Source organism: Trichoderma harzianum (genome assembly GCF_003025095.1).
Source record: "Trichoderma harzianum CBS 226.95 unplaced genomic scaffold M431scaffold_7, whole genome shotgun sequence".
Lineage (NCBI taxonomy): Eukaryota > Fungi > Ascomycota > Sordariomycetes > Hypocreales > Hypocreaceae > Trichoderma > Trichoderma harzianum.
Genome location: NW_020209255.1, coordinates 1,069,674 through 1,082,800, shown reverse-complemented (window position 1 = coordinate 1,082,800; position 13,127 = coordinate 1,069,674). Strand labels below are relative to the sequence as shown.

The 13,127-nt window shown below is 48.6% G+C and overlaps 3 protein-coding genes across 3 annotated transcripts; all 3 read left to right on the top strand.

The window, feature by feature from the left end:
* Positions 1 to 1,908: 1,908 nt before the first annotated feature.
* On the top strand, positions 1,909 to 4,860 carry M431DRAFT_6188 (hypothetical protein; the record flags this gene model as incomplete). Its single annotated transcript, XM_024921600.1, has 3 exons — positions 1,909 to 3,412; positions 3,465 to 3,758; positions 3,815 to 4,860. The coding sequence occupies 3 exons, from the start codon at positions 1,909 to 1,911 to the stop codon at positions 4,858 to 4,860; spliced, it is 2,844 nt and encodes a 947-aa protein (XP_024773591.1).
* Positions 4,861 to 7,145: 2,285 nt separating this feature from the next.
* On the top strand, positions 7,146 to 10,055 carry M431DRAFT_508964 (hypothetical protein). The gene has a single exon (XM_024919202.1). The coding sequence runs from the start codon at positions 7,447 to 7,449 to the stop codon at positions 9,907 to 9,909; it is 2,463 nt and encodes an 820-aa protein (XP_024773590.1). The 5' UTR covers positions 7,146 to 7,446; the 3' UTR covers positions 9,910 to 10,055.
* Positions 10,056 to 11,400: 1,345 nt separating this feature from the next.
* On the top strand, positions 11,401 to 13,057 carry M431DRAFT_508962 (hypothetical protein). The gene has a single exon (XM_024919201.1). It carries the CDS (start codon positions 11,838 to 11,840, stop codon positions 12,855 to 12,857), a length of 1,020 nt encoding a protein of 339 aa, XP_024773589.1. The 5' UTR covers positions 11,401 to 11,837; the 3' UTR covers positions 12,858 to 13,057.
* Positions 13,058 to 13,127: the final 70 nt, after the last annotated feature.

The following is a 13,127-nucleotide window of genomic DNA, read 5'->3' as shown; positions in this document are numbered from 1 at the left end:
ACTCTTCTAGTATCAAGTGTGGATGTACGGCGATCTTGGAAAGGGGCATTTGGATTGATGGACTTCAATCGAACCAGGAGCCACGTACTAAGTATGCAATAGAATTCTTATCACACTATTTCAACATCATTTGACGGCCAACCCCTGGTTTTGAAGGCCAGTCTCGCCGACGGTCCGCCGTCGACGAACCACGACGATAGCCAAGGATAATAGTGCGGGCAAAGCTCAAGTCGAACAATGAATGGGGGTCAAAAGTGAATATAGACTGTCTTCGGACAGATTCAAAACTCCATGGACGAAGATTCGGGTCAACGATGTCCGAAGCAAGTACACGATGACGGGCTCCGGCAAAGCGGCCGAAGAGAAAAGACGGCGATAGCTCCGCTGGTGGGGCCGTGTCAAAGTCCAAGTTCCCCTTGGAACAGACTCGAAAGGAAGTTGCCAAGGCTGTATTATGACGCAGATGCTTCCAGTTGCTGCGTGTGAGGTGTTAGCAATGGGCCGGAGAAGGGCCATTTCCCGGCATCTTGGAGTGGGCGATGTGGCTGCATCGTGAGGCCTGTATGATAGGCCACGAGCCTATCATGGTGCGATGTCGAGTCCCCAGGTTTGCGGAGAGTAGCTGTTGAAATGGAGACGTGTTATTAGAACCCTGATATATATGCATCTCGGGAATAGTTGAGCTATTTGCTAGCAAACAGCTCATGTCTGCAGTCCTAGGCAAATCGGACCGAGAAGCCTTATGACCGGGATTCCGCGATCCCTGTTGTCACAAGTAGGAAGGCGGAGTGTATGGGCCTAAGTACGAGCGACAAATTAAGCATCTTTATAGCCTTTTCAAGGCTGATAATCGTGTGAGATATTTACGAGAATTTCCTGGGCGCATGGTTAGTTTGATAATGGGAGATTGTGCTGGAGGGCCTCGTGACATCAACATTGAGCCAAATTATCTGAAAATTGAATAAGCGGTCTGATTCACAGAGCTTGAAAAACTACGAAATATACCTGTAATATACCGACTCTAGAGGACAGGTAATAGACTATAAATAGATAGGCAGTTGATTCAAGGGCACGGCTGCACTTATAAAGTGTGCTATTCTGTTAGTTGAGGATACGAGGCGATTACCAGGTGAGACTATTATTTCGTTCCCCAATACTCTCATTGTCCCAAATCATCTCGTATATGATTCAAACCCTATAGCTTTCTACTTTTGACGTTTACCATTCTAATTCAATTGAATCCGGGCTGCTGGCTAGACAATACTACGTCAAATGACGGTTTACAGGGTAACTTGGTTGCTTGCGGAGGGCGATTTGAGTAACAAGCTGCATACATTCAGCCTTACGTATCAATAGTATGTTCCATGCAGTATTGCATTGTGTGTGAGATGTCCATTTACTTGCGGGGTTGAGAATATTAGATAATGTTGCATTCTTTGCAGTGAAAGTGCCTGAGGAACTTGTCACCTACACGCGTCATTGCTGTCACTCGAGCGTGTCAATTCTGAACCAACTCAATGAATCATCTTACAGTTCACTATAAAGAGTTGTGCCTTATTGCAACGTCAAATCCTCCGCACAACCAATTCAGCGGTATAATACAGATCGAAAAGAGCATTGCTGTAGCAGGTTATCCTCCTTGCGCTATGCTTCACATCGAGGTGAACAGCTGTCTGCACTTCCCGCCAACCGAAGCGAAAGCGTTGATAGGTTCATTTCCCTTGCATATGTGCACAGCCTGGTCGGCACGGCACGATGGAATATGGTTGATCCCTGACCGGCAGGCTGGCGAGGCGTCGATTGGCTTGTCTGGCTCTTCGTACATGAATTTGAAACAGGCATCATGATCCCAGCCCGCCAGCTGAAGCGGGGGTTCACCGTTCAACAAAAACATTCCAGCCTCACAACATGGCTACCGAACCTGATCCTCTCGCCGTCGGGCCAAATCCTGCAAAACCAAACATCGCAGCTAGCAAGCCGTCGCATCAGTATCAACATTTCATTCCTCAGTTTCTCCTCAAGAACTTTGCCCACAAATATGTTTCTCCCGACTCCCACGACACGGCGAAGGGTCAGAAGCGCAACGCCAAGACTGGGATGTATTCTGGAGAGCCAGCGGTTAATACCCTCCACCTCTCTGGCGAATTTTACCTGGAAGAATGTGCTGTACGACGTACTTGTGGCATGGAGGACATGTACGAGGACACCGAAAACCTGCTGAAAGACCATGGCCATCTCGAGAAGAAGTTTGCCGCCATAGAAAGCAAGGCGAGCCTCATTTATCGCAAGATCGTCAAGACGTATAAAAACGGCAGAGACAACATATGTCTGACAAGAAAAGACAATGATTTCTTACGCAAATTCATGTTCCTGCTTACCTTGCGTAGCGTGCAATACCACCGAAAATACAACCTCGACAACGTACAAGATTACGATGGGGATGATAAGGTGTGGTTGCAGGAATTCATGGAAACTTACGGGCTTACAAAGCCGCTTGATGTCTGGCTTCAGAGCCTGGAGATAATCATTGATGTGGAGATTGATCCGGCAGGGATCTGGGTCGAGCTCATCAAACACAGCATCTACTTCCCCATTGCCGACACGTTTATTGATCATATGAATAAGATGTATATGACTATCTGCACACCAGAAGACCATGTCGACGAGTTTATCCTTACGGACAACTGCTGCAACGTAACCGAAGGGAAGATCGCAGCTTACCAGATTGAGGCTATGATGAACCATGTGGACTTAGCTCCTTGCTTTCACAGGTTTGCTCCTATTTCGCCAAAGCTCATGATAGTCTTGCGGTACAACCTTTTGCCTGAGTTAATCGACAGTGAGAATCCAGTTGCTACGGTGCGACAAACCCAGAATGAGACCGACTTTGGCAATGGAAATGAATCCATATTGAAGAATCTCCCCATCCGAAAGGCAATGATTACTCCAATGGAAGAGGTCAATGGACAACTGGTCCAAAGGATTGGAAAGGACCAGAAATTGTGCGAATGTGACAATTTTTACTTCACAATCTTTAAAATATCTGCCGAACACGTCCGAATCATCAACAGTCTTTTGATTGATCTCGCGTTCCATGGCTCGAGAATGATCTTTTTCAGAAAGAAAGCGTTTCTGAATTTGATAGCGTGGTATCTAACAGAACCATGCATAATAGGAGAGAAATTGACCGAAAAACACGGCGCCCAACAGTTGAGCTACATCAGGGGCTTGTTCCAATTTATGCGGCGCGAAGGAAGAGAGATTCCTTTCAAATGGACATTTGAGCTAAAGGAATATGGCGACCTTGACCAGTTACACATTCGTAACGTTGCTACAACCAAATTTTTGGAGCATCCAAATCATGGAAAAGATGGCACTGGTTTGGATCATAAGACACTTTATCAGAAACTAGGTAATGGAGCTTCTACCCTTTGCGTGGCTGAAATGCTAATAATGTGTGGCAGGCGGAACAGACGAGACCTTTACTAGCGATATGGCAGCGGCAACTATCATGTTTGAGACTTGGACCATGAGTGTCGATTTGAACTATGGCTCCCCTGAATACGAATCTAGTTGCCGCAAGAAGCTGGAGCGACTCTTAACAGGTCACCAGGGACAGTCCAATACCCGGTTTTGGCTTTTCCTGAAGAAAATGAGACTTGGTCAAGCGGTGGCGACCAGGGCCTTCCATTCAGTACAAGGCGTTGCTTTGTTGGTTAAACCAGAGTGCCAAGGATCGGAGGACGTGCTGGCCTACGGTCGGTTTAATGATTCCAGATGTCTGATGTTTATATGACTAACCCGATATCCACAGCACATTCGATCGTTTCGGATAAAGAGCTCAACGTGGCCATGTACAAGGCTTTCAACGAGAGCATAGTTATGGTCAGAGGTGCTGGAAACGGGCTGGAATCAATGGGACACTTTTCACTATTTGGAAGTAACAAATGGAGAACTTCGAAACCTTCTGGCCGAGGCGAACCACGCGAAGTTGATAAGAAAAAGCAAGAGAAAAAAAGCAATGAGATGGTTCGTCCGGCGTTGCCTGATGACACGAAGGGGGAAGCATCAACCAAGCCCGCCTGCGAGAAGAAACAGCTTGAGGCCAAGGAGAAAAGCGATGACGACAAGACATGTGTTCATTCTTTGCAGCCTGAAAACACGAACGGGAAAACATCAACGAAATCCGTCTACGAGAATATACAGCTTGGCGCACAGGAGAAAAGTGAAAATGACAAGAAAGCGATTTGTTCTTCGCAACCTGAAAGCACGAATGGCAAAGCATCAACGGAATCTGTCTGCAAGACTAAGCAACTTGACTTGAAGGACAAAGGCGATGATTGCAAGAAAGAGATTTGTTCGTTGCAAACTGAAGACGGAAGTAAAGAGCCTTCAGTGGGTAATGACGAACCAACTAAAACTTGCGATGAAGACAAAAGGAAAGATGAAGTTTGTGCAAATAACATGGTCTGTACTGAGGATACGCCAACCCCTTCTTCGCCAGACGAGAGCACGAAGAGAGAAGATGGAACAGTTCTACAGAAAACTCCAACCAAAGCCATGGCCCGCAATGAAAAGGCACGCCATACACTACTCGACAATAAGAAAATGTGGTATGTTTGCGCGGCAACGGTCTCTTGCCTGCTGGGCTCGATCGGCCTGTTTGTGGTAGGAGCTCTTGGCTATCTTCTCTCACCGGTTCTTCGCCGTTTTGTCTGGCTGCTGGATAATATCGCAGTGGCATCGAACAATCTTCGGTTTGCTTTGTTTCCCTTGGCAAAATATTTGTTGTACGTGGCAATTCTTTTAATTGTGTTTATTTTTACCATTACCACGATTAGAAAATTCTTTCGAAAGTGAATTTTGAAGATGCGTGGCAGTAAAGGAATTGAGGCTGGGAAAAGATTGCTCTTCATTTGAAAAGGTTACGCATAGTGGATATGCTTCTTCTGGAATTGATATATACGCCTGGATGCTTGCCTAGGGGGGGTTTTTTTGTGAGAAGCAATGCTCTATCTGACTTTATCCTGGCAGTATATAACCGCGTCTAAGTGAATGCCGGCCTTGTAGAGAATGAATTGGACGATTAACCCCTGTGCGGCCTCAATTCCGACTCCGCAATTGAATAAGTCTGGTAGTTGCCGACGTTTACCATATACTTCCCGCCCTATTCTATTTGTCAGCCCTGTTCTCAATTGTCTACATTTATACAGGGCAAGGCAGTAATTACGAAGAACATTCCGACCATGCCGACCATAACTGTCCCATCAGACATATCGAATTAGACCTTATCACCTCTGCGACATGGTTATGAATGAATGATACCTGAGCAGCATAGCGATACACTTACACTTGGTATTTCATGATGATTGGAATTTCCTGGGTGATGGTCTTTGTTATTGATTGGTGCCTGGGACTTTTTAGAAAACGAAAACGAAAATGTGCCGAAAGATTGCGCATTTAACTGTTTTATGGCACGGTTATCATACCATCATCAAACAAACTGTCACTGGCTCAATCGGGCGATGGTGCCGTTTTGTAGCTAGCTGAGATGGAGAGGCCTGGGGTCAACGTGGCACCAGACAATCAGCATTTCTCCGGATGTAAGTGATTGTGCTGAGCGGAGAGCATGAAGAGAACAAGCGGGGTGGATTTGCCCGGCTCTCTGTCTAAGGCTATGCAGTCAAGTATCCTAACTCGGCAAAGAGGAAACTCCTAGGTAGGAATTGGTATCTGTAGCTGACTGAGAGATTGGTGCGTTTCTCGGCAATCTAGATGGAGAGTGCTGTAGTTAATGCAATTTGGTGGAGATGATCTTTTGCAACATCCCTCCTCTTGCTATTTTTAACAGCTTTCTCCTTGTCTTAGAGAATTGCAACATCTACTGCTATATCGGCTCCGTAAGACAAGATCAATTCATCGCATCCTTACACTTTGCTTTTGCCGTACGGTGGAGAGGTGTATGTCGCGAAGAATCCACTTCGTCCTCGCATTCATGTAAGAGATTTTCATCCTGACCATGCAGTTTCATTAATAGGTATTTATATTTCATTCCCTACCTGCCAAATACCTGAGTTAATCATTTACCCCCCATCTGAAGCTGGATCTCCATTACTTTCGCCTCTTCCACTTCTACGACCTCGTTTCCTTCGAGTTCAAGCGTATAGATCCCGTCCTATACTTCTCGTCAGCTTTATCTCGATCGTGCATAATTATTAAAGTGAGCGTAGTAATTATATTGAAGCTTTTGACCGTGCCAACCTTGGTTTCGGCGTTCTCGTCCGAGAACTGAACTGGTAGGTTGCTGCGAGCCCGGTTACCAATTAATCCTATGTAGGATAATAATATACTTACTCTGCGAATGGCATAATCGTTATTTTTTCTGAGTACCTTTTGTTTTAATACTTGCTGCTTAATCTTTATTAAAAACACACCGGGAGACGACTTTTTAAGCATTTTATATTACAAGAATTAATATGGCCTAATATATATGTCGTCTATCCATGGCTGAATTGGGCAAGTCTTACACCATGGGGCTGGCTGAGATGGAGAGACTGGAGGGGACGTGGCTCCAGACAATCAGCATTTTCAAGAATATATTGAACGGAGCCTTGGATGAGTTGATGCCGTATTCAGCACGCATTGGAATAGTTTTCTTCCAGCTGTTAACATTTCTGCGAAAATTGGTGAAATGCCGCAACTAAAGGTATTAACTGATGGAGCGCTGCATGCTGCTACGGATTGCTACGGGCGTTTATCTGACTTACCTACTGCGCCCGCCCGGGTAATGTAAGTCACAGGGCATTCCCAACCATGAGCATCTCCTGCTGAGCTATACCTTGTTCTTTAAACATCTGGATATACAGCACATCTAAATTTTGGGATCTGGACTAGCACTGCCACCTAACATCGGGAGTAATTCCATGTGCCCAGTCTCAACAATTACATCCGCAGTGGCATTCAACATTTAAGCCTCGGCAAACAAGTAAACAGGCTTGCACAGCCACACTAGTGCGCCACATATAACTTCGCCACACTTTTAACCGGCTGCCTGCGCTTTTGTACTCGTCACGCTGGAGTACCGTACCCCAAAATCTACCTTAGTAGCTCTTAAAATCCCACCAGATTCTACTAAATGGCTGCCTTCGAGTGAATGCGTACGCAAACGCGTAACCCAGGGGCAAATTCGGAAACACAAACACACCAACAAAGCGGGAGGAGTGGCAAATCATGGCGTTCGAAACGACGCCTAAGAGGGCCGTTCATACCCGCCAAGGCCTGCCTACAGTGGTCTCCTTGTTCTAATAACTCCTGTATATAAGAGGCATTCTCAGCTTCTAGCAATTGACAAGAAATTCTTTGATTCATATATCCTCAATTCCTATTACTTCAATTGATAAGGTGATGGGATCTATGCTGTTAAACTCCCAATCCGCACATCCCGCCATGGCCCCTACGCTCGGGTCTTCCCTCGAAGCCCAAGGTCTCGCAGACGAGCAGAGGGGCCTGCTGGATCTCATCGACAAGCTCCAGTTCGCCCAGCTAGACAATGTTAAACTGCCTCAGATTGTCGTTGTGGGCGACCAATCCGCCGGCAAGAGCTCTGTCCTCGAAGCCCTCAGCGGCACACCTTTCCCCCGAGACGCCGGAGCTTGTACTCGCTTCGCGACGGAGATTCGCCTGAGGAGAGCAAAGGAGACGAATCTCAAGGTGTCCATTATTCCAGACAAGAACCGACCTTACAATGAGCAGGCTCGCATGTTGCAGTTTGGAGGCGATGTTGGCATTGACACGCCATTTGACGCCATGATGAGAGAAGCTACAGAACTCATCGCGCCGCGCAGCATACCAGGCCGCTTCGCCGCTCGCGATATCCTTGTTGTCGAAAAGATGGGACCGGAAATGCCCATGCTGAGTCTCGTTGACCTGCCCGGCCTTGTTCGTGTGGCCAATCGAGACCAGTCTGAGGCAGACATCCAGACCATTGAGATGCTCTCCGATCGATACATGAAGAGCAGCCGGACCATCATCCTGGCCGTCATCGGCGGCAACAACGACTACGTGCAGGCGCCGATATTGAAGAAAGCTCGCCACTTTGACCCTTCTGGCTCACGCACCATTGGCGTCTTGACAAAGCCGGACATGACAGAAGGCATTGGTCTCGAGGACAAGTTCATCGAGCTTGTCGCGAACAAAGACCGAGAAAACAACTTCAAGCTCGGCTGGTACATCCTCCTCAACCCAGGGCCGGGCGAGTTCTGGTCCTCTGCGGAAGAACGATCGCGACGCGAAGCAGATTTCTTCACAAAGGGCAAATGGGCCGCCCTGCCGCCTCACATGTGGGGGATCGAAGCATTGCGACAGAAGCTCAGTTCTCAGCTCCAGCGACATGTGGGAAAGCATGTCAAATCGCTCCGAAGACAGATCCAACAGGTCCTCGAGCAATGCGAATCTGATCTCAAGGCCATGGGCTCTGGAAAAGACACCATCGAGGAGATGCGCTTCGAGATGGGCGAGCTCTTCTCTGCATCAGGCAATCTCGTCACACCTGCTGTCAATGGCAATTACAAGAATCCAATCGGCGAGTCATTCTTCGCAAGAAAATCCAGCCCCAAGGGAACGCCTCCGCAGAAGCTGAGGGCACGAGTCCGCGAAGAGAGCGAGAGATTCTCGCGCCTATTCCGCCAGCACGGCAGCAAAGTCAACTTTTCTGCCTCTTCCGGTTCTGGCATGAATTTGCCGGCCGCGGGAGTCGTCGACGACCAATCTAAGAAAGAGTTTGCACAGAGGGAAGTTGAGCCGCTGCTGCGACAAATTCGGGGTAATGAACTTCCCCTTGATTCCAACCCTAGGGCTCCATATATACTATTCCAAGACTTTTCTCGAAACTGGCCCATTCTTGCTCAGGAGTACAAGGAAAACGTCGGAGTCATTTGCAACGAATTCCTGGCCGATGTGATTGACCATGTCTGGCCTTTGAGGATGAGGGATCCTCTGCGATTCCACTTCTTGGAGACCAAGATGAAGGAAATGATGGACGAGGCAGAGAAGGAGCTCAAGAGGTTGACTGACGACCTGGAGTTGGAAATCCAGCCGTACGATCCTGAATACGAACAACGTCTCATCAGATGGCGCTCAGAAGCTACCCAGAATGGCGGCACCTACACCGAGGCAGAGGAAGTCCTCGAAAAGATGCTCATATACTACGATCTCACGGCGCGGATATTCACTCGCAACACCATCACTCAGGTTGTCGAGAGACATTTGCTTTTGCGGATGCTCGGACTGTTCAACCCGATTGAGATTCTACGCATGCAGAACGCCACCGTCGAGGCCATCGCCGCGGAGAATAAGGAGACGCGAGACCGCCGGACGGCCTTGAAGGCAAGAAAAGCAGCCATCGAGGAGGCGCGAAGCATCTGTGCCAGCCTAGCTATGAGAAGCGAGCTACGAGCGTACGAGGATGAAATGGAAGACGAGGTTGCAACAGATGAAGAAGATCAGCCTCGCAATGACTACAGCTCCAAGCGCTTTTCGGTGGCATCAACACACGAGACTGCTCAGCAGTCTCTCGCATCACAAAATCCTCCAGTGCGTCGCAAGAGACGAGAGGAGCGACCCCGACCATCAATGAGCGTCGACACCACGCCGCCAACTCCTCAACTGAGCCAGCAGAATTTCCAGACCAACGGGGTAACGTCTGCCCAGGAGTGGGATGAATCGTACTACACGACCGCCCAATCGGCACCGCATCATGCGCCTCCGCCTCCTCCTCCGCGACCGCAAAAGATAGGATTCGAGGACGGCGAGAGATATGACGCTACTCCGAGGGTTGATCGGAATAAGGAGAGCGCGAGACAGAAGTTGGCTTCGGTGATGAGGCTGGGATCGCAGAGCTCGCAGGCATGAGATGATTTTGTTGTAGCGGTATAAATTTGGTGGATTTTGAATTGTACGTTTTGCATGGATAACGGGAGGATATAGACTGGCAGTTGGCAACTGTAGCAAGTATAACAAGTAGATATCGAATATTCTGCTCTCAAAAAATGCAAATTTTCATGAATGGCATCATTGGTGAAGTTCGTGCATCTAACAGCCTCATTTTTAATCGCATTTGTGGGGTGCGAAGCGGAAAGTTGGCATGCAGAATTAATGAATCCTTTGTAGATCGATATCGATGCACGGTGGAGGTTGTAAGCGTCTGTTCTTAGCAACACAAAGAAGCTTCGCATGTTCCATCTTTAGCCGAAGCTGTTGCTCGAATGCGCATAACAACTTTTCGACATCCAAGCCGCTCCTAATCTTGATGAATTCGGAAAACGAGGGCCGGTTTCTTCTTCACATGTCGGAAGCTTGTTGCGATTGTCACAGGAGGTGGACGGACCCAGGCCCGGGCCTAGCTCCAGCCGCACCAGCGCCAGCGGTGGGTGGCACATGGTCATCGAACCATCAGATTGCTTCTTAACGGTCTTGCGGTAGATTGCAGGGCAAAGAGCAAATGTGTCCTCTGAAAGCGAAATAGTCGGGTATGTTACCCGTGATGTCTCCATAAGAGGAGATATCCATCAACTACCCAGGCAGACCATGGCCGACGAAGCGAAATGCGCAAGCCGTATCATCTGGCGGTGGACGGCAGATGATTAAAGGATCAAGTGGAAGGATTCCAGGTTCCGTAGGAGGTGCTAAGGGTGAACATCTCGTGTTCTCCGTAATTGATAAAGATAGAGCATAGTAGCCTCAACATGGCCGGGGCCAATGAATGACATCGTGAGTCACGGTGGACATGTATCGATTCACATTACGAGGCATGTGCTGTTGGGTCTCAAGGATTCCACGAAGGCGTCGTCATCGGGCAGCGCGTCTAGTGACGAGAATTTTCTTAAGCGAATCTTGATTAATCTCTAAGAGTTGATGGTCGGAGACTCGGAGGACAGCTGGCCAGCTTTTAGCATGCAGAGAGTGCAGCTCGGGCAAGCCACCAGAGCGCCACGCGGGCAGAAATCTACCCGAACGGCAGCGGCTGGCACCGATCGGTGGATGCCACGGAGGTACCTCCAAGGTTTCCGTTTACATGGGAATTGGTGATGTGAAGGTGAGCAATTCGCCGAAATGAATATCAATTTGGAGGCAGAAAAATGGCAAATAATGTTTTAAGGTATCATTAGCAATTAAATTAAAAAAAATTTACATTTTATTTGACAATATTCAGCTCCATATTCCGGCTCTGTATGGATTTACAACTCAAGCAAAAGACGCCAAAACTACCTCTCCGATACGCGTACTGAAGCTGCCACCAGCGCGCCACAAAGAAGAAAAAAACAGCCACAAACGCCAACCGGCCCAAAGTTCCCCCTCGCTAGCCTCCGTGCCGCCGACAAAAATCCAGCTGCATGGATGCGACTCTACCAAACCAAAAACAGGGGCAGCAGAAAAGCACGGAGCACGGAGTTCCACAGGGCTTGACGCTGTCCTTAATATTTCCCCGGGCTGACGGTGTGAACTGGGGCCGATTAAGGTTATTGGGGCCCTTCGTTCTCGCGATTTCCTAATCCGGGCTGCCATGACGCTCACTTTCGGGCGGTGCTGGCGTGGGTGGTGATGGCGTGCGATGGTCCAAGGGGGAATAAATAGAACGTGATGCCGCCGGTCCTGGAGATGGGAAGATCTGTTCAGCATCACAAGCAATCAAGCAACAAAGCAACAGCATCTCTTACACATCATCACCTTCAAGCATCATCATCCTTTAATATCTCTTCTCTATTTAATACAACATCTTGCCACTTCTTGAGAAAAATCTCATCACTTACACCACAACTTCACCACCACAAACTCACAAAATGGCCATCCCCAACCGCAAAGTCGTCATCACCTCCTTCGGCCCTGCTGCCACCAGCCTCGAAATCGTAAACTCCACCATCGCCCCCCCTCCCAAAAACCACGTCCAAGTCAAAATCTACTACGCAGGCTTCTCCGGCGCCGACATCAACATGCGCCTCGGCATCTACCCCCTCCAAAAGTCTGCCCCCCTCACCCCCGGCTACTGCTTCGCCGGCCGGGTCACCGCCAACGGGCCCGGCTGCTCAAAGTTCAAGCCCGGCGACATGGTCACCGCCATGACCAAATACGACTCGGATGCAGAGTACATCAACATTGAGGAGAAGCACCTCATCGCTATTCCCGAGGGCGTTGATCCCAAGCAAGCTGCTGCTATGGCTCTTGATTGGACTACTGCCTACGGCATGGTTAACCGCACTGCAAAGGTCAAGGCTGGCCAGCGCGTCTTCATCCACGGTATTAGCGGCGCTGTCGGCCAAGGCATCATGTATCTCTGCCTCCTCCAGGGTGCAACCGTCTACGGCACTGCCGCTGAGCGAAACCACGCCGCTCTTAAAGAAGCTGGCGCCCATCCCTTCCTCTACACCAACAAGGACTGGATGCGCGCCATGAAAGATCTCGGCGGTGTTCACGCCGTCTTCGATGCCCTAGGCTTTGAGAGCTTTGACGAGTCTTATGATATCCTGTCAAGCGCCGAGAGGAGCGTCGTCGTCGCCTACGGTAACAACCTCTCTACTCTGACCAACGGCAAGACGCGCTCCATTTGGCCCCCCATGTTCAAGCTGCTGTTCAAGGCGCTCTACTTTTGGTCCAACAAGACGACCAGATTCTTTGGAATTACCCGCAACCAGTCCTCTTTCCAGCCTACATTCCGTCTGCTGCTCGACATGGTCAAGGAGGGCACCATCAAAGTGCCCATCAAGGCAGTCTGGGAACTCGACGATATCAAGCAGGCTCACGAGGCTTGGGGCAAGGGCGCCGGTATGGGATCGCCTCTTATCCGCATTGCCCCCGAAGCCTAAGACATCATCTTTAATACTTGTTTCCTTTGTTGCTGCTGTTATATAATATCAAGTCAAAACGTTGTCTGGATTTACCTGTCTTTCATTTGGTTTTCTCATTTTTAATTCCCACATAGACCGATATCGTCTCTTTTTTACAATAGCGAATAATTAATAGCCAAATCAATTTAATAGAAAAATATAATACATCTCATATCTCAATCGCTCATCATTCTGATTTCGCTTACTGAAACCCCAAAGCTCATCCACACTGATGATGTCATCCCCCCT

Excerpts from the sequence above, each read along its gene's own strand:
- M431DRAFT_508964 (XM_024919202.1), top strand. The coding sequence starts at position 7,447 with ATGGCCCCTACGCTCGGGTCTTCCCTCGAAGCCCAAGGTCTCGCAGAC.
- M431DRAFT_508962 (XM_024919201.1), top strand. The coding sequence starts at position 11,838 with ATGGCCATCCCCAACCGCAAAGTCGTCATCACCTCCTTCGGCCCTGCT.